At 60.3% G+C, this 14,682-nt stretch overlaps 2 protein-coding genes across 4 annotated transcripts in view; one reads left to right on the forward strand and one right to left on the reverse strand.

Annotated features, from left to right (window-relative positions):
- The window catches only part of Card14 (caspase recruitment domain family member 14), a 21,244-nt gene extending 14,365 nt beyond the window's left edge, over positions 1-6,879 (forward strand). For both annotated transcript variants that reach the window (XM_090351334.1, XM_090351333.1), the window contains exons 13-20: positions 135-261; positions 539-776; positions 1,249-1,312; positions 1,818-1,929; positions 3,957-4,130; positions 4,511-4,632; positions 5,122-5,237; positions 5,640-6,879. In XM_090351334.1, the coding sequence (XP_090207460.1) occupies positions 135-261; positions 539-776; positions 1,249-1,312; positions 1,818-1,929; positions 3,957-4,130; positions 4,511-4,632; positions 5,122-5,237; positions 5,640-5,847 (1,161 nt within the window). In that variant the 3' untranslated portion in view covers positions 5,848-6,879. The remainder of the gene's footprint in view (positions 1-134; positions 262-538; positions 777-1,248; positions 1,313-1,817; positions 1,930-3,956; positions 4,131-4,510; positions 4,633-5,121; positions 5,238-5,639) is intronic.
- On the reverse strand, positions 6,874-13,964 carry Sgsh (N-sulfoglucosamine sulfohydrolase). Of its 2 annotated transcripts, XM_090351331.1 has the most exons (8): positions 13,851-13,964; positions 11,925-12,085; positions 10,773-10,878; positions 10,448-10,598; positions 9,986-10,142; positions 9,621-9,702; positions 8,158-8,361; positions 6,874-7,902 (listed from the first exon to the last, which is right to left on the reverse strand). In XM_090351331.1, exons 1-8 carry the CDS (start codon positions 13,936-13,938, stop codon positions 7,343-7,345), a joined length of 1,509 nt encoding a protein of 502 aa, XP_090207457.1. In that variant the 5' UTR covers positions 13,939-13,964; the 3' UTR covers positions 6,874-7,342. The 2 variants fall into 2 exon arrangements, with proteins under 2 accessions (XP_090207457.1, XP_090207458.1); XM_090351332.1 differs by lacking the exon at positions 8,158-8,361.
- Positions 13,965-14,682: the final 718 nt, after the last annotated feature.

Raw genomic sequence — 14,682 nt, forward strand, 5'->3', positions numbered from 1 at the left:
GGGTGGCTTGGGAAGGGCAGAGGGTCTGTCTGCAGGGCCCCATTGGGCCCGCCTCCCCTCCACCCCTCTCCACATTCCTGAGCTCAGACTGCCTGCACCAGGAGGCCCCCCTCAGTCCCCGCGCTCTGCCCTAGGTGGACCATGAGGCAGCAGAGCCTGCGTTCAAGGCCACCCTGGAGAACACGACCCTGGAGCAGGCCATCCGGCTCCTCCAGAGGGTGAACGGCTTCTGCTGCCTCTCCGTGAAGCTCAACACTGAGGGTACGGCGCCAGCCTGGCCTGTGACCTTAGGCCTCACCCCTGCCCCTGATGGGTGCCTGGGCCTACCCAGAGCCAGAGGCGGCCCAGCCGGGCTGGCCCTGCACCCCACATCTCCCCCAGAGCAAAGGCAGCCCAGCCAGACTGGCCCTGCGTTCCCACACCCCCTGCATTAGCCCCTGGGGCTAATGTATCTTCCATGGCGTGGGGTGAGGCCCTTCCCTGTCCTCTGTGGGCTCCGGGCGGGGGCTCACTAATCCCTCATAGTCTGGCTCATCAGGTTACAAGAAGCTGGTCCAGGACCTGGAAGCCAAAGTGGTGACGTCAGGAGACTCATTCTACATCCGGGTCAACCTGGCCCTGCAGGGGAGAGGGGAGGGGGAGTTGGCAGTGCACTGCAACGACACACTGCATGTCACGGACACCATGTTCCAGGGCCGCAGCTGCTGGCGAGCCCACCGCCTGAACCCCTACACCATGCAACACACAGACCATGGCACCATCCCCAACTACCCTGGGTGAGACCCGGCTGCCCCGCCCTGCCCAGGAGTCGGCGTGGGGGATGAGGGGGCCTGAGAAAGGACACCCAAAGCACTGCTGAGATCTGTGGCTTGGTGCCTCCAGCACAAGGACTTCCGGTCTCTAGAACATTCCAGACGGCCTTCTCAGGCCCTGGTTCTATTGACGTTTGAGGCTAGAGCATTCTTCTGCACAGCTTCCCATTCTCCGCACGCCAGGTGGGACAGCCAAAACTGTCTCCACATCTATTGCCCAGGCCGGCGAGGCCCTGCACCCACAGCCTGGCCTCTCCTCACTGCTCACTGTCAGTCGACCTGGAAACCAGATGGAGCGGGTCCGCAAGTTCAGTTAGCTCCTCCAGGGTGGGCTGAGTGGGGACGGTGAGGGCCCATGGCCTGCAGCCGGGCAGGTGGGACGGCTCTCCTCCAGGATCCCGCCCAGGGCGTCCAGCAATCCCGTCTGTCCTCACAGGGCTCAGCAGCAGCTGCTCACCCTCATCCAGGATATGACCCAGAGGGGCCCCCCCACCCGCAAGGTGAGCTGGAGCCGAGGTCCTGGCCTCCTGGGGGGGGGCAGACTCTGACAGGGAGTGGGCACCAGCTGTCACCCCAAACGGCAATGTCTGCCCCCAGTGGGCCCTGCCATGCCAGTGCTGGCTTCTGCACAGCCTGCAGGCTCCGGAATGGACTCTGGAACTCTCCAGGTCTGCTCCTGAGAGCAGGCGCTGCACTGTGTCCCCCACTGCGTCCCCCTCTGTTGCTCAGCTCCCGTGCTCTTCTCCTCAGGGCTCTATGCACGCAGGACACATCCTAGTGAGACGCTGCTCTGTGCTGGGGAGGGGGCTGCTTCCTCTGCCTTTGTGGGCACCCTTCCCTGTAGCTCCTGATGGAGCCTGAACCCCCCACTACCACCAGGGCAGCCTGGTGCTCAGTGGCCCCTGGTGGTGTGGGGCTGTCAGGTGGGGTGGGGTCCAGGCCTGCCCCCACAGCACCTGTGACCCCCCCTCCTTGGCCCTTTCCTTTATCCCTCCCTCCTCACAGTCTTCTGGGGGACCACAGAAGCTGGTCCGGATCGTCAGTATGGACGGAGGCAAGGCCGGCCCTCTGTGTTCGTCCTTCAGCGAGGGCCAGCTGGAAGCGGGAAGGGTAGAAGGTGAGGCCTGGCTGCACAGGTGCTGGGGGACTGGGGAGCACACCGGTGGCTGGCAGGGTCCAGGAGGTGCCTATCAGGCTGGTTTTGCTGGCACAGGGATTGGTACTGGGGCTTGAACTCAGGCCCTGAGCTGGCTGGACAGGCAGGTGCTCTGCCACTGGAACCTCCTTTGCTTTTTTTTTGGGGGGGGGGTGCCGGTTCTGGGGCTTGAATTCAGGGCCTGGGTGCTGTCCCTAAGCCTCTTTTGCTCAAGGCTAGTGCTCTCTTTTGGTAATATAGTGGAAGACTCCAAATTTTCCTGCCCAGGATGGCTTTGAACCATGATCCTTCTCAGCCTCCTGAGTAGCTAGGATTACAGGTGTGAACCAGGCTCTGCTTTTTGCATTTCTGCTGCAGTCAGCCTGGACTGTCATCCTCCTGTTTATTTCCTGCATCGCTGAGATGACATGTGTGAATCACTGCACCCAGTTTTTTACTGAGTGAGACGGGACCTTGACAGCTTTTTGCCTGAACTAGCCTCAATGATTCCCTTGATCTTCCTATGCCATAGAGCTAGGATTACAGGCATGAGCCACGGCACCCCATCCCAGGTCCTGTTTAAGAATCACCATTGACAGGGCCAGGAGTTTGGCCTAGTGGTTAAATTGCTTGCCTAGCATGCATGAAGACCCGGGTTCGATTCCTTGGCACCACATACATAGAAAAAAAAGCCAGAAGTGGTGCTGAGGCTCAAGTGCTAGAGCTCTAGCCTTGAGAAAGTCCAAGGACAGTGCTCAGGCCCTGAGCTCAAGCCCAGGACTGGCAAAAAAAAAAAGAAAAAAAAAAAGAAAAAAAAAAGAATCATCATTGTCCTGCCCACCAAGCATGAGGCTCTGAGTTTAAACCCTAGTACTGAAGAAACAAACAAATATAGCTCATTGGTATGCACATGTCTTTCCGTCTGGCAGCTGAGGCATCTGTCTTTACGTCCTTCATACACTCCCTTCTCTATGACCTCCTCACTGGAATGGAAGCCATCTACACAACTCTATCCACAGCAATCTGTCTGAAGTAGTACAAATGCCCCGCATTGTATATAAGCCATCAAGCCCCGCAGGATGGTCACCACAGGTGTGTGCCAAGGTCACAGCTGAGGTCAGCATAGGTTGCTACAGGTGTGTGCCAAGGTCATGGCAAAGGTTAGGATAGCCCAGACCTCCACACACATGAAAATTTTGTAACAATGATTTCCAAGGTGGATTTTATTCTTTTAGTGTGGGTACTGGAGCTCAAACTCAGTGGCTGGGGCTTCCCCTTAGCTTTTTCATTCAAGGCTGTTGTTCTTAACAATTGAGCCATAGCCACTTCCCGTTTTCTGGTGGTTAACTGGAGATGAATCTCACAGATTTTTCTGGCCAGTCTGGTTTCAAACTGCCATCCTCAGATCTCAGCCTCCCAAGTAGCTAGGATTCCAGGTGTGAGTTACCGATGCCTGGTTCTTAAAGTGAATTTAGAATTTATTTTCTCCTCCAAAAGTACAGAAGAATCTAGGTGTTGGTGTCTCACTTCTGTAATCCTAGCTACTTAGGTGTCAGAGACCTGAGAATCCGGGTTCGAAGCCAGCCTGGCAGAAAAGTCTGTGAGATTCTTATATCCAATTATTCACAGAAAAAGCTGGAAGTGGCACTGTGGCTGTAGTGGTAGAGAGCTTGCCTTGAACAACAAGGAGCTCAGAGACAGCACCCAGGCCAATAGTTCAAGCCTCAGGACCAGAGGAAAACAACAACAAAATCATAAGGTGGCATTTGACAAGAGAAGAACACCACAAATTACTTCAACAGTGGAGGGCCCAGGAAGTGGGCAGCAGAGGGGCAGGCACCTGGTGTGAGGGCACCGCCCAGTGCTGTGCAAGGTGTGATTAGCTGTGAGAGCTGGCCACAAGCCCCTGTTAGTCTAAGGACGAGGCTGCAGCTGCTGGCCCAGCTCCCCCTTCCTGTCCAGTGAGGGGTGGGGGGCAGCCTGTGGCACTCACACCCCCTCCTTCACAGACCACTGCAGCGCCTGCTTCTGGGCGGAGAGCTGTTTCACCCTGGCCCCCTATACGCCCGTGAACCCCCACAGGCCTGCCCGGCCCCGGCCAGTGCTCACTGTGCCCAGAATCATCGGGAAACTTCTGAGCAGAAAGCTGTGTCTCCTCCAAGAGTTTAAGATGTGCCCAGCAGGTAGGCACCAGGCAGGATGGGGATGGGTGGGGCCTGCCAGAGGTCTGACCTGCCAGGGGGACCCTCCACAACTGCTGGGGGTGCACAAATAGCAGAAAATCTATCCATCCGCCTGTCCTTGCTCCCATTCACCCACCAGAGGCCCCCCCCTGCAGTGTCCAGGTAGTCCAGGCTGGTGGGTAGACGGGGGATGGACAGTCCAGGGTATGGACAGTCCAGGATCTGGCAGCAAGAGCCAGCTTGCTATCGTGGCTGTACCAGGAGGTCTGGGGAGACCGGGCGGAGCCGGTGGGGTTCTCAGGGGTGTGGCCTTCAGCACAGGCTCTCTGGGACCCCTGAGCATGCAGGTGGGTGACAGTTCCACCCAATGTCACCTCCAGAGCACTTGACCCAAGAGGAGTACGAGGCCTGGAGCCAGAGAGGGGACATCATCCAGGAGGGAGAAGAGTCTGGTGGCCAGCGCTGGGTGACCCGCCAGGCTGTAGAGGCCCTCATGGAGGCGGTAGGGGCGGGTTTGAGGGCTGTTCTGGGTCTGACCTGGGGAGGCTTGGGGAAGCACCTCCTGGGGCCCAGGATACCGGCTAGATGTTCAGGGGGACGGACACTTGAGGACGACCAAACCTCGACTCTGCGCTCCAGGGGCGCGTGCTCCAGGCCAGGCGTCGTTCCTGGAGCCTCACTTCTCTCAGTTCAAGAGATGTTTAGTACCTGTTTGCTCCTGGTGACACTCGTGTGTCTGGAAGCATCAGTGCACTTCCCCAGCGGTGGGGAGCCCAGCCTCCACCTGCTGGGGCCCAGCTGGTCCTGTGATTCCTGGGGTCTGCACCCCATGTGGTCTCTCTCCCTCCCACTGACCCCTTAGCGCACAGCACCCCGCCTGGAGTGGGGAGTCGCTCTGGCCCTTTACCCAGTGCCATCACCTGCGTCCTGCCCGCCCCTCGTGGATAGCACCTTTGACCCCAAGCCTCGTGTGCTTCTCCCCCCCCCAAAGAACACCCACGCCCTGCTGGATGTGCGGCTGGATAGCGTCGCTGTCCTGCACAGGATGGACATCTTCCCCATCGTTGTCCATGTCTCGGTCAGTGAGAAGACGGCAAAGAAACTCAAGTAGGTGCACACTGGGGTTCAGGTCACCTGGGAGCAGGAGAGTGGGGTTCAAGCCGTCCCAAGCCTGGGCCTGCACCCTCAGTGCTGTCCCGAGCCCAGGGCTGGGCTTCCTGAGCCTTCAGCCTGAGCTTTGCCGTTTCCCGACTCCCACTGCTGGAACCCCCACACATGCTAATAGCAGGGTCCACACGACCTGTCCCCATCAGTGAAATGTCACTTGGGCCTGGGTCCTGGCTGCTTTCCTAGGTCCCCTTGAGGTGAGGCCACCAAACCCATGTCCCAGGGTTTTGGGGGCCCCTGCTACCTGCACCTCTGGGCTGAGGTCTGTTCTGGGCAGTGGGTGTGGCTATGTCCCAGTCAGCCTCACTTGCCCTGAGCCTGTCTGTCACCACTGCCATGCAGGAAGGGCCTGCAGCGGCTCGGCACCTCGGAGGAGCAGCTCCTGGAGGCGGCCAGGCAGGAGGACGCAGAGCTGGACAAAGCCCCCTGCCTGTACAGCAGCCTGGCCCCCGACAGCTGGAGCGACGTGGACAGCCTGCTCGGCTGTGTCCGCCTGGCCATCGCCGACGAGCAGAGGAAGGTGGTGTGGACAGAGCAGTGCCCTCTCTGAGCTCACCTCCCCGGCCCGTGCTGCTCCCTCCCTCCATCCGGTGCTTTCCATCCTGCCAGGTGGCTGCCTGGGCTCAGGGCAGAGCCCTCCCATGTCAGGGCCCAGGTGCCAGGTGACCCCCTTTTTTTTGCCAGCCCTGGGCTTGAGGGCCTGGGCACTGTCCCTGGGCTTTCTCAAGGCTAGAGCTCTACCACTCGAGCCATAGCACCACTTCCGGCTTTTTGCTACATATGTGGTACCAAGAAATGGAACCCAGGTCTTCATGCATGCCAGGTGAGCACTCTACCACTATGCCAAACTCCCGGCCCCAGGTGACCTTTCTCAGCTCCCAGGGGCCAGTGCTGCCGATTCTCCCGACGACACACAGTGTGTCCATCTGGATGTAATGTCTCCGTGGCACACTCAGATTTTAGTGGGCCAGTGCCTGTGGCCTGAGTTCTGGTGGCCGGTGTGCTCTGTCCCACATGCAGGGATGTCAGGATGGGGCGCCATGGGCAGGGCCAGGGAGCTTCTTCTTCTTCCAGGGAGCTGCTGCTGCTGCTCCTGCTTCTTTTTTTTTTTTTTTTTTGTGGGTCATGGGGCTTGAACTCAACCTGGGCGCTGTCCCTGAGCTCTTCAGGCTCAAGGCTACCACCCTACCCTTGTGCCAAGCCCCACTTCCCATTTTCTAGAGATTAATTGGAGATAAGAGTCTCAGGTCCTTTTGTGCCTAGGCTGGCTTTGAACCTTGACCCTCAGATCTCAGCCTCTGGAGTAGCTAGGATGACAGGCGTGAGCCACCTGGCTGGCCCAGCCCAGGGAGCTTCTTGAGGTGAGGGCTGTTCCCCTCTCCTGGCACTGACTCTGTCCCTTCTTGGGGGACCAGTTCTTCTGTCCTGGCCATGGAGCCACACTCCCCTCCCCCACACCGAGCAGCTGGCTTATTTAAGAAAGGCCTCTAGGGACTGAGCCAACCGAATGTCACTCTGACCCTGAGTCTGGAGATCCTAGAATTCAGGTTGCAATGATTACAAATGAGTCTAGAAAACGAATTCCTGCATATTTTACTAAAATAAAAAGTTTTTATACCGCTGGGGCCCATGGTCTGCCTCCTCCCATCCCCTGCTAGAGCAGGCAGAGAGGAGAGGAGCCCAGTGGTGGGAGGGCAAAGGCAGATGTGAATGGGGTAGGGTGCTGGTATTACATGAGGAGGGGTGGGATACTGTCACCTCTTTAGAAAGACCACAGGACTCAACTCATCACCACCAAGAATCCGGGAAAGTGTGACCTGGGCTGGTGTGGCTGCGGGGGGAGGGGGAAGCAGGCAGCAGGAGTAAAAGCCCCAGGCTGGCCGTAGCCCCAGGATCAAGCCCCGGGCCGGGCACAGCCTTTTCTAAGGGACGGAAGTTGGTGAATGCGTCCATTGCCGGTTGGGGTCGCTCAGCAGGCATTCCAGGCCCGCAGACGCAGGGGAACCTGCTTCTCAGAAAGGGGGGGCCAGCAGGTGCCCAGGCAGTCACAGCTCATTGTGGAGAGGCTGGCACTGTGGGGAGAGCCTGTCCTCCAGGACGCCGTCAGGGGCACACACCCAGGGGTCGTGGGTCTCCCACTGCCACTTGGCCAGGCGGGCCCTCAGCATCTCCAGCACGGGTGCGAAACGCGGGTCAGCAGCCAGGTTCTGGGTCTCCCGCGGGTCCCGGCGGCCGTCGTAGAGCTCCCAGCGGGCGCGGTAGTAGTAGTGGTGGAGATCCGTGTACCAGCCCGTGGGCTGCCCGGCCACTGTGCGGTTCAGGAGGTCCTGGAAGGTGGGGGAGACGTAGAAGTCCTGGTCGATGGGGAAGGGCATCTTGAAGTGCAGATTGTGCAGCAGGTGGAAGTGCTGGTGGTACACTGAGCGCATGGGGTAGGACATGGTGACCTCGTGGTGGCTCTGGCTGCCGAAGACGGTGGCCCAAGGCGGCTCTGCCTCCAGTGCCGGCAGGAGGGACCGGCCCGTGAGCTGGACAGTCTTGGAGCCAAAGATGGCGTAGCTGGGGTAGGGGATGGAAAACCACTCCAAGATGGTGGGGGTGATGTCTAGAAAGGAAACAGCCATCAACAGCAGCTGTGGGCACAGAGCCGAGGGTCGGAGCCACCCAAGACTGGATCGCTGGCAGGGAGGGGTGCTCTGGGCCCTAGCCTGGCATCGCTGGCTGGTATACATAGTATGCCCGGAGGCCCCGGCTGGCTAACACTTAGCCTACCCTGTGGCCCGCCCCTGTGGTATACGCTACATTGCCAGAGCGCAGCCAGCCGTGGCGGCTGCCAGCCCCACACGAGGCAGAAGTGTACCTAGGAGGCTCACGTAGGCCTCGCTGACCTGGCCCCAGCGCTGTGGGTGCTCTGGGGATGACATCAGCAGGGGCTCGGCTGTGCCGGGCCGGTACAGGTTGGTCCTTCCGCTGGGGAAGGGGATCCCGTTGTCGGACGTGAACATGACCAATGTGTCGTTCAGGACCCCAGCGCTGTCCAGCTCCCGGAGCACAAGTCCAATCCCTGGGGACGGGGGTGGGGGTCGACACTGGGGCCTGCTTACCATGCTGCCACTTAGCCATGGGACGTCCCTCCCACTGCCCCACTCTGTCCTGGAGCCCCATGCTGGAGCTCCTGGGCTCTGGGGGTCCCCCAGCACTGCCATCACACCCCAGAAGCTGCCGCTGCCCCCCCATACCCTCCCCACAGCTTTCTGTGCACTTTGTAATTTCAAGTCCAACCCCTGAAGTGGACGGACAGCTTAGGAAGAAGCTGAGACAGCATCTTCTCCACAGCCCCTTCCCAGACCCCTCCGGTTCACTGCACCAACAGGACGTGGTGACGGGTACCCACCTCCTTACCAAGGAAGCCAGCCTCCCCCAAAGACACGTTCATGGGTACCTCTAAACCTGTCCTAGCCAGGCACACCTGTCATCCTAGCTACTCAGGAGGCTGAGATCTGAGGATCAAGGTTCAAAGCTAGCCCTGGCACAAAAATCTGTGAGAGGCCAGAAGTGTGGCCTACTGGTCAAGTGCTGGCCTGGCATGCACGGGACCGGGGTTCCATTCCTTGTACCACATATATAGAAAAAAAGCCGGATGTAGTGCTGTGGTTCAAGTGGTAGAGCTCTAGCCTTGAGCAAACGTGTCCAAGGACAGTGCCCAGGTCCTGAGCTCAAGCCTAGGACTGGTCAAAAAGAAAAAAAGTCTGAGACTCTTACCTCCACTAACCACAGGGGAGAGAAAAGGCCACAAGTGGTAGAGTGCTGGTCTTGAGCTGAAGAGCTTAAGGGACAGTGCCTAGGCCCTGAGTTCAAGCCCTACCACCCGACCAAAAGAATCCCCAAGGATCCTCTTAAGGAAGGAAGACACATAGCCAAGATGCCATGAGACATGGCTGCAGCCATGTGGACACAAGCCCAGGGATGTCACGCTTACCTAGCCCACTCCTGACCTCTGGACCGTGACAACAACATGGCTGCGGTCAGCCACGAACGTGAAGGCACCTCTCAAGTTCTGTGAGTGAGTCTAGACACCCCGCTCATCTCATCCACTCCCCTTGCTGAGCAGAGCTGGAGCGCTGGCGGGACTGGCCCAGCCCGGCTCAGGAGCAGTTCTGCAGCACAGCTGGCCACCCGCGGGACAGGGCTGCCTGAGTCTAGCCGGCCTACCACGCCGACTCTCACTCACACCCTGCTACTGGCGGCACCACCTGGTTAAGCCTAACCCCGGAGAGGGGGCCTCGGCCAGGGCACGGGGAGGGGCCAGGTCCCGGAACCCACCTTGGTCCATCCTGCCGATGGTAGTATACTGGGCAGCCAGGTCGGCTCGGGCTGCTGGTGTGTCCGGGACAAAGTACGGCACCTGGGGCGGGCAGGTGGGTGGGAAGTCAGAGACTGGGGAAGGGGTGCTCGCCCTTGACCTCGGGTAGGAAGCAAGTGCCAGCCTTTTCCCCAGGGTGAGCACCACCATGCTCCTGAGGGCAGACTGGCCAGAGGAGCTGCAGCCAGGGCGTCTCTCTCTGCAGCCCCGGGGAGGGGGCCGAGGGTGCACTAAGCACTGGAGTCTCCTTCCTCAACGTGGTGTCACGTCATGTGGGCAGGGTCCTGGGAGGAGGCCAGGCGGGCATCTCGGAAGACCCCCCTACCAGCACGTCCTCAGGATCGTAGGTTTGGGGTGTCCAGTCCGGGATGTGCCCCATGCCACTCTCCCCATTCCCAAACTTCTCACAGAAGGCGCCATACTGGGGCTGGGAGTGCCCACAGCGGTGGGGGTCATGGAAGGCCACGTAGAGGAAGAAGGGCCTGGAGGTGGGGGAGAGGCTCGTGTCAAGGTCAAGAAGGTCATGGGGGCTTGGCACACACTCACTTTCTGGCTTGGAGGGCCCCATTCTTTAAGCAGGAACATGCTGTCAGCTCTGTCTACTCCTGTCTGAAAGTCATCTTGTTTTCTCACTGCCTCAACTTCTCCATGTACCTTCTTCCTCTACCTGTTCTCACTAGAGCACCTGGATCTTCTCGCTGCCCTCCCTCCCAGCCATCCGCCACTCCTGTGCTGTGCTGTACACTAGGTTCAAGGCTGGGTCTGGCCATGCTTGGAGGTGACGTACCTGTCACCCTGGGTCTGCAGAAACCTCCGCACTAGCAGCTTAATTCTCGTGATATTTCGCCCCACCTGGAGCACAGAGCCATTCTCCTCCGTGTAGGCAAAGTCAAATGGGTACACGGTCTCCGGCCCCACATGCTTCTTCCCGATGATGCCTGTGGCAAGCAGAGACAGGCCCAGGGCTCTCTGTTCCCTCCTCATCCTGAGCCCCAAGAGTGCCGCGAACTACAGAGTCCTGGGCAAGGGAAGCTCAGTCCTTCTGACTCTGAGCAGGCAGGGGCCAGGAGGGACCGGCACCCCCCACCCCACCTTCAATCTGCACGCCTCACCTGTGCGCACGCCGGCCTGGCTGAGCAGCAGCGGCAGGCTCCGCACCTTGTCAAAGGAGCTGAAGTGGTGCACATCCTGGTGCAGGCCGTACATGCCGTTCTGATGCTGTGGACAGCGGTCTGTGAGGCAGGCTTCCTACCCACACCGCCTCGCTCTGAACGCCGCCTGAGTGCCATCCCATAGCTTTTTCACTCAAGCTCAGCAGCTTACTGCTGGTGGCTCACGCCTGTAATCCTAGCTACTCAGGAGGCGAAGACCTGAGGATCATGGTTCAAAGCCAGCCAGGGGAAGAAAGTCCATGAGACTCATTTCCAATTAACCACTCAAAAAGCAGAGCTGTAGTTCAAGAGGCAAATGCCAACCTTGAGCAGAACAGCTATGGGATAGAGCCCAGGCCCAGAGTTTAAGCCCCAGTACAGGCATAAACAAACACAAATAAAAGAAAAGGAAGGAAACTCTTGATATAGCCATGCCACGAATAAACCTTGAAGACACTAAACTCAGTAAAACACTCAGTCACCAAGGGGAAAGCACCATAGGCTCCACTCAGGGGAGGCCCTGGAGCAGTGGGACTCAGAGTCAAAGCAGAGTGGGGCTCCTAGGGACAGAAAGAGGGGTGGGGTCATTGTCTGATGGGTACGTTTGGGAAGATGGAAATTGGAGATGAAGGTCGGGCTGACAGCCCTGAGGACATGCTTAATACCAGCAGCTGTGCACTTAAAAATGGCAGTTGACGTCTCTATGTTATACAGACTTTGTAATAATAATAATAATAAAGGTGCCTTAGCAACACAACTCTGGTCACCTGCCAAGACGTAAGGTGACAAGGGCTGTGCATAGTGAGTGTGCAAGCCTTTTATCCACAAAGCCATGCTCAGTGAGGTTCCGCAGTGACCCTGTGATGTCCTTCTGTCCATTGCACATATGGGGAGACTGAGGGACAGAGAGGGCTAAGCTGTATGCTCAAGGCAACAGCAGCAGAGCAGCTCTGCTGACAGGGGAGGCCAGAAACCCTCACGAGCCCCTGGAACCATCTGCCTGATGCCTCCCCCGAGCTGTGCAAGGGAGGCCTGCAGCAGAGGCCTCACCCAGGCTCAGCCTGCCCACCATCTCCTCCATGCCCCGTCCTCCCTGGAGGACATCACCCTCACCTGGGGCAGGCCGGTGAGCAGGCTGGCCCGGCTGGGAGAACAGCTGCTGACGGAGGTGAAGGCGTTACGGAAGAGGAGGCTGCGCCGGGCCAGGGCATCCAGGTGAGGGGTAGAGATGGCACTGTTGTTGTAGGCACCAATTTCAAAGCCGCCGTCATCGGCTAAGGAAGGCAGACACAAAAGACGCGGGCTGGGGTCAAGAGGAACAGCCTGGCACCGGTGGCTCACGCCTGTAATCCTTACTACTCAGGAAGCTGAGATTTGAGGTTCAAGGTTCAAAGCTGGTGCAGGCAGATCAGCCTGTGAGACTCCGATCTTCAAGGAAGCAGTAAAAAGCCAGAAGTGGAGGTGTGGTGCTAAGTGGAAGAGTACTAGCTTTGAGCAAACATTCTAAGCAAGGAGAGAAGACCCTGAGTTCAAATCCCAGTGCTGGTGTGTACACACACACACACACACACACACACACAGCAAGGGAGGACAGGGGAGATGGCTGCAGAGGCATGGGCCAGAAATGCTCAGAAGGGCAAGATAGCCAGTAGACACAAACCTAAGCAGGGGATGAGTGACACGGGGCTGTGGGCAGGCAAGTGAGTTGTGATAGATACTTAGGCAGGCACAAGGGTGGCCTAGTGGTAGAGTGCTCGCCTCGCAAGCCCTGGGTTCAATTCCTTGGTACCACATACTCAGAAAAAGCCAGAAGTGGTGTTGTGGCTCAAATGGTAGAGCTCTAGCCTTGAGAAAGCCCAAGAACAGTGCTAAGGCCTTGAGTTCAAGCCCCAGCACTGGCAAAAAAAAAAAAAAAATCCAAAAACCTAGAAGCAGATGGTGGAGTCAGCAAGTAGCAATGCCGACCTGGCAGGCATGGCGCACAGTGCAGATGCCGAGTGAATACATTCACACAAGCAGACACAGGATTCGAGCAGGGAACAGAACCCAGCAGCCATGCTACCGGGACAGGCATGTTAGCAGGTGGTCATTGAATTCAGGCAGGCCACACTACCGGTCAGTTCCAGGCTCTACACAAACTGCACAGGAGAGCCATGCCCAGGGGACCCGCCACTGTCCCTTCTGCTGTGCTGCACAATCCCCTTTCCAGAGACCTGGCAGATTTCCCCTACCACTCTAGCAAGTAACCGAAGCCAGACAGGAGAGGTGAGGCTCGGTACCCACGCACACGCAGCAGGGCAGCAGGGAACGGGGCTAGGCCTCTCAGCTCCTCCAGCCATGCCAAGCTTCTTCCCGCTGCTCCGGGGCCCCCTCCCCCTGAAATCAGGGGGAACTCTCAGGGCAGCACTTCCCCAGCCTCTGCCCTGCCCCAGCCACAGGCAATGGATCTGGTCAGCCTCAAGTTGGGCCACTCTTCCCCTCAGCTGAATCCACTGGGCTCGTGACCACAGAGCACACTGAGGGATGGGTGCTGGGGTTCTGCCATTTGGGGTGCATCCTGCAGCAGGCCCTTGCTACGTCTTCTTGGGGAGTCTCGGCACTTAGCTCTGGCCCTGCTATGCGTGGAACTGTGTCTTCCCAGAATTCATATGCTGGGGTCCTTTGGGACCGTCGTGACAGCCCGAGCCCTTTGAGGTCTGGACCTCGGCCAGACCCACCCTTCGGGAAGGGCTCGGGCTGTCACGAGCCTGGCTCGGCCGCCTGCACAGGAAGTCTGTGAACACCGGGGTGCCTGAGAACGGGTGGGGAAGAGGGGGGTGTGGGGGCTGCTCTGGAGCTGGTAAAACGGGGGGAGGAGAAGAGAGCTCCCGGGCCTGGCCCGGGGGCGCCTCCCGCCCGGCCCCGGCGGGGTCCGCAGGGGCGCTGGGCGCGGGCGGGCGCTCACCCCCCGCAGTCCCGACCGGAGGGCCCGCGGAGGGGCGGCGGGGCGGCGCCGACCACCGGCGGGGAGTGGCCCTGGGGCCCGGCGGCAGCACTCACCGAGGAGCAGCAGCACGTTCCCGCGGCGCGCCCGGCAGAGCCCCAGGACCAGCAGCAGGGCGCAGCCGGCGAGTCCGGGGCTGCGCATGGCGGCTCGGCCTGCGCCCCGGGCGGCCCGGCCCCGGCCCCCGGCCCCGCCCCCGGGCCCGCCCCGAGGTCACGTGCCCGCCCCGGACCCGCCCCGATAGGACGGACGACCGAGGCCCCGCCCTCCGGGTCGCGCGTCTGCAGGCCCCGCCCACGTCCTCCCCGCCGTCACGTGCCCGCGGAGCCCCGCCCACTCCGGGATTCCCGCGGAGCCGGCGCCGGGCCGGCGGCGGGGGGCTCGGAGCCGCGGCGCCCCACAGGTGAGACCCCCTGCGCGGGGACCTTCCACCGCGGGCCCCGGCCGCGCCCACCGGCCTGGCGTGGGGCCCCGCGTCCCGGGCTGGGGTCCGGCGGGGTTCCCGGGACCCTCGAGGGAAAGTCCCCGCCCCCGTCCTCCCCGCGCCGCGGCTGCAAGTCTCGACGCCCCCTCCCTCCCCTCCCTCCCCTCCTCCCGGGGTCCCCCGGCCTCCCTCCCCTCCCTCCCCGGGGTCCCCCAGGCCTCCCTCCCCTCCCTCCCCTCCCTCCCCGGGGTCCCCCGGCCTCCCTCCCCTCCCTCCCCGGGGTCCCCCAGGCCTCCCTCCCCTCCCTCCCCGGGGTCCCCCGGCCGCCCACCCCTCCCTCCCCGGGGTCCCCCGGCCCCCCCCACCCGTGCCCCTTCCCTGGGCGTCCTCCGAGGCACCACCTCTGCTTGTCTCTCAGGCCAGGCCCGGGGTCCCCACCTTACCCCAGGACCCCTGCGCTTGTC

This window comes from Megascapheus bottae, chromosome 17 (genome assembly GCF_031878675.1).
Source record: "Megascapheus bottae isolate mThoBot1 chromosome 17, mThoBot2.hap1, whole genome shotgun sequence".
NCBI classification, from domain to species: Eukaryota; Metazoa; Chordata; class Mammalia; order Rodentia; family Geomyidae; genus Megascapheus; species Megascapheus bottae.

What these genes read in the sequence shown, in the direction of transcription:
- Sgsh (XM_090351331.1), bottom strand. Translation starts at nt 13,938, where the DNA reads ATGCGCAGCCCCGGACTCGCCGGCTGCGCCCTGCTGCTGGTCCTGGGG. An exon ending in CTGCAGACCCAGGGTGACAG is followed by an intron (nt 10,143 to 10,447) that starts GTACGTCACCTC and finishes CCCCACCTCCAG; the next exon opens with GCCCTTCTTCCTCTACGTGG. An exon ending in ACGATCCTGAGGACGTGCTG is followed by an intron (nt 9,703 to 9,985) that starts GTAGGGGGGTCT and finishes TGCCCGCCCCAG; the next exon opens with GTGCCGTACTTTGTCCCGGA.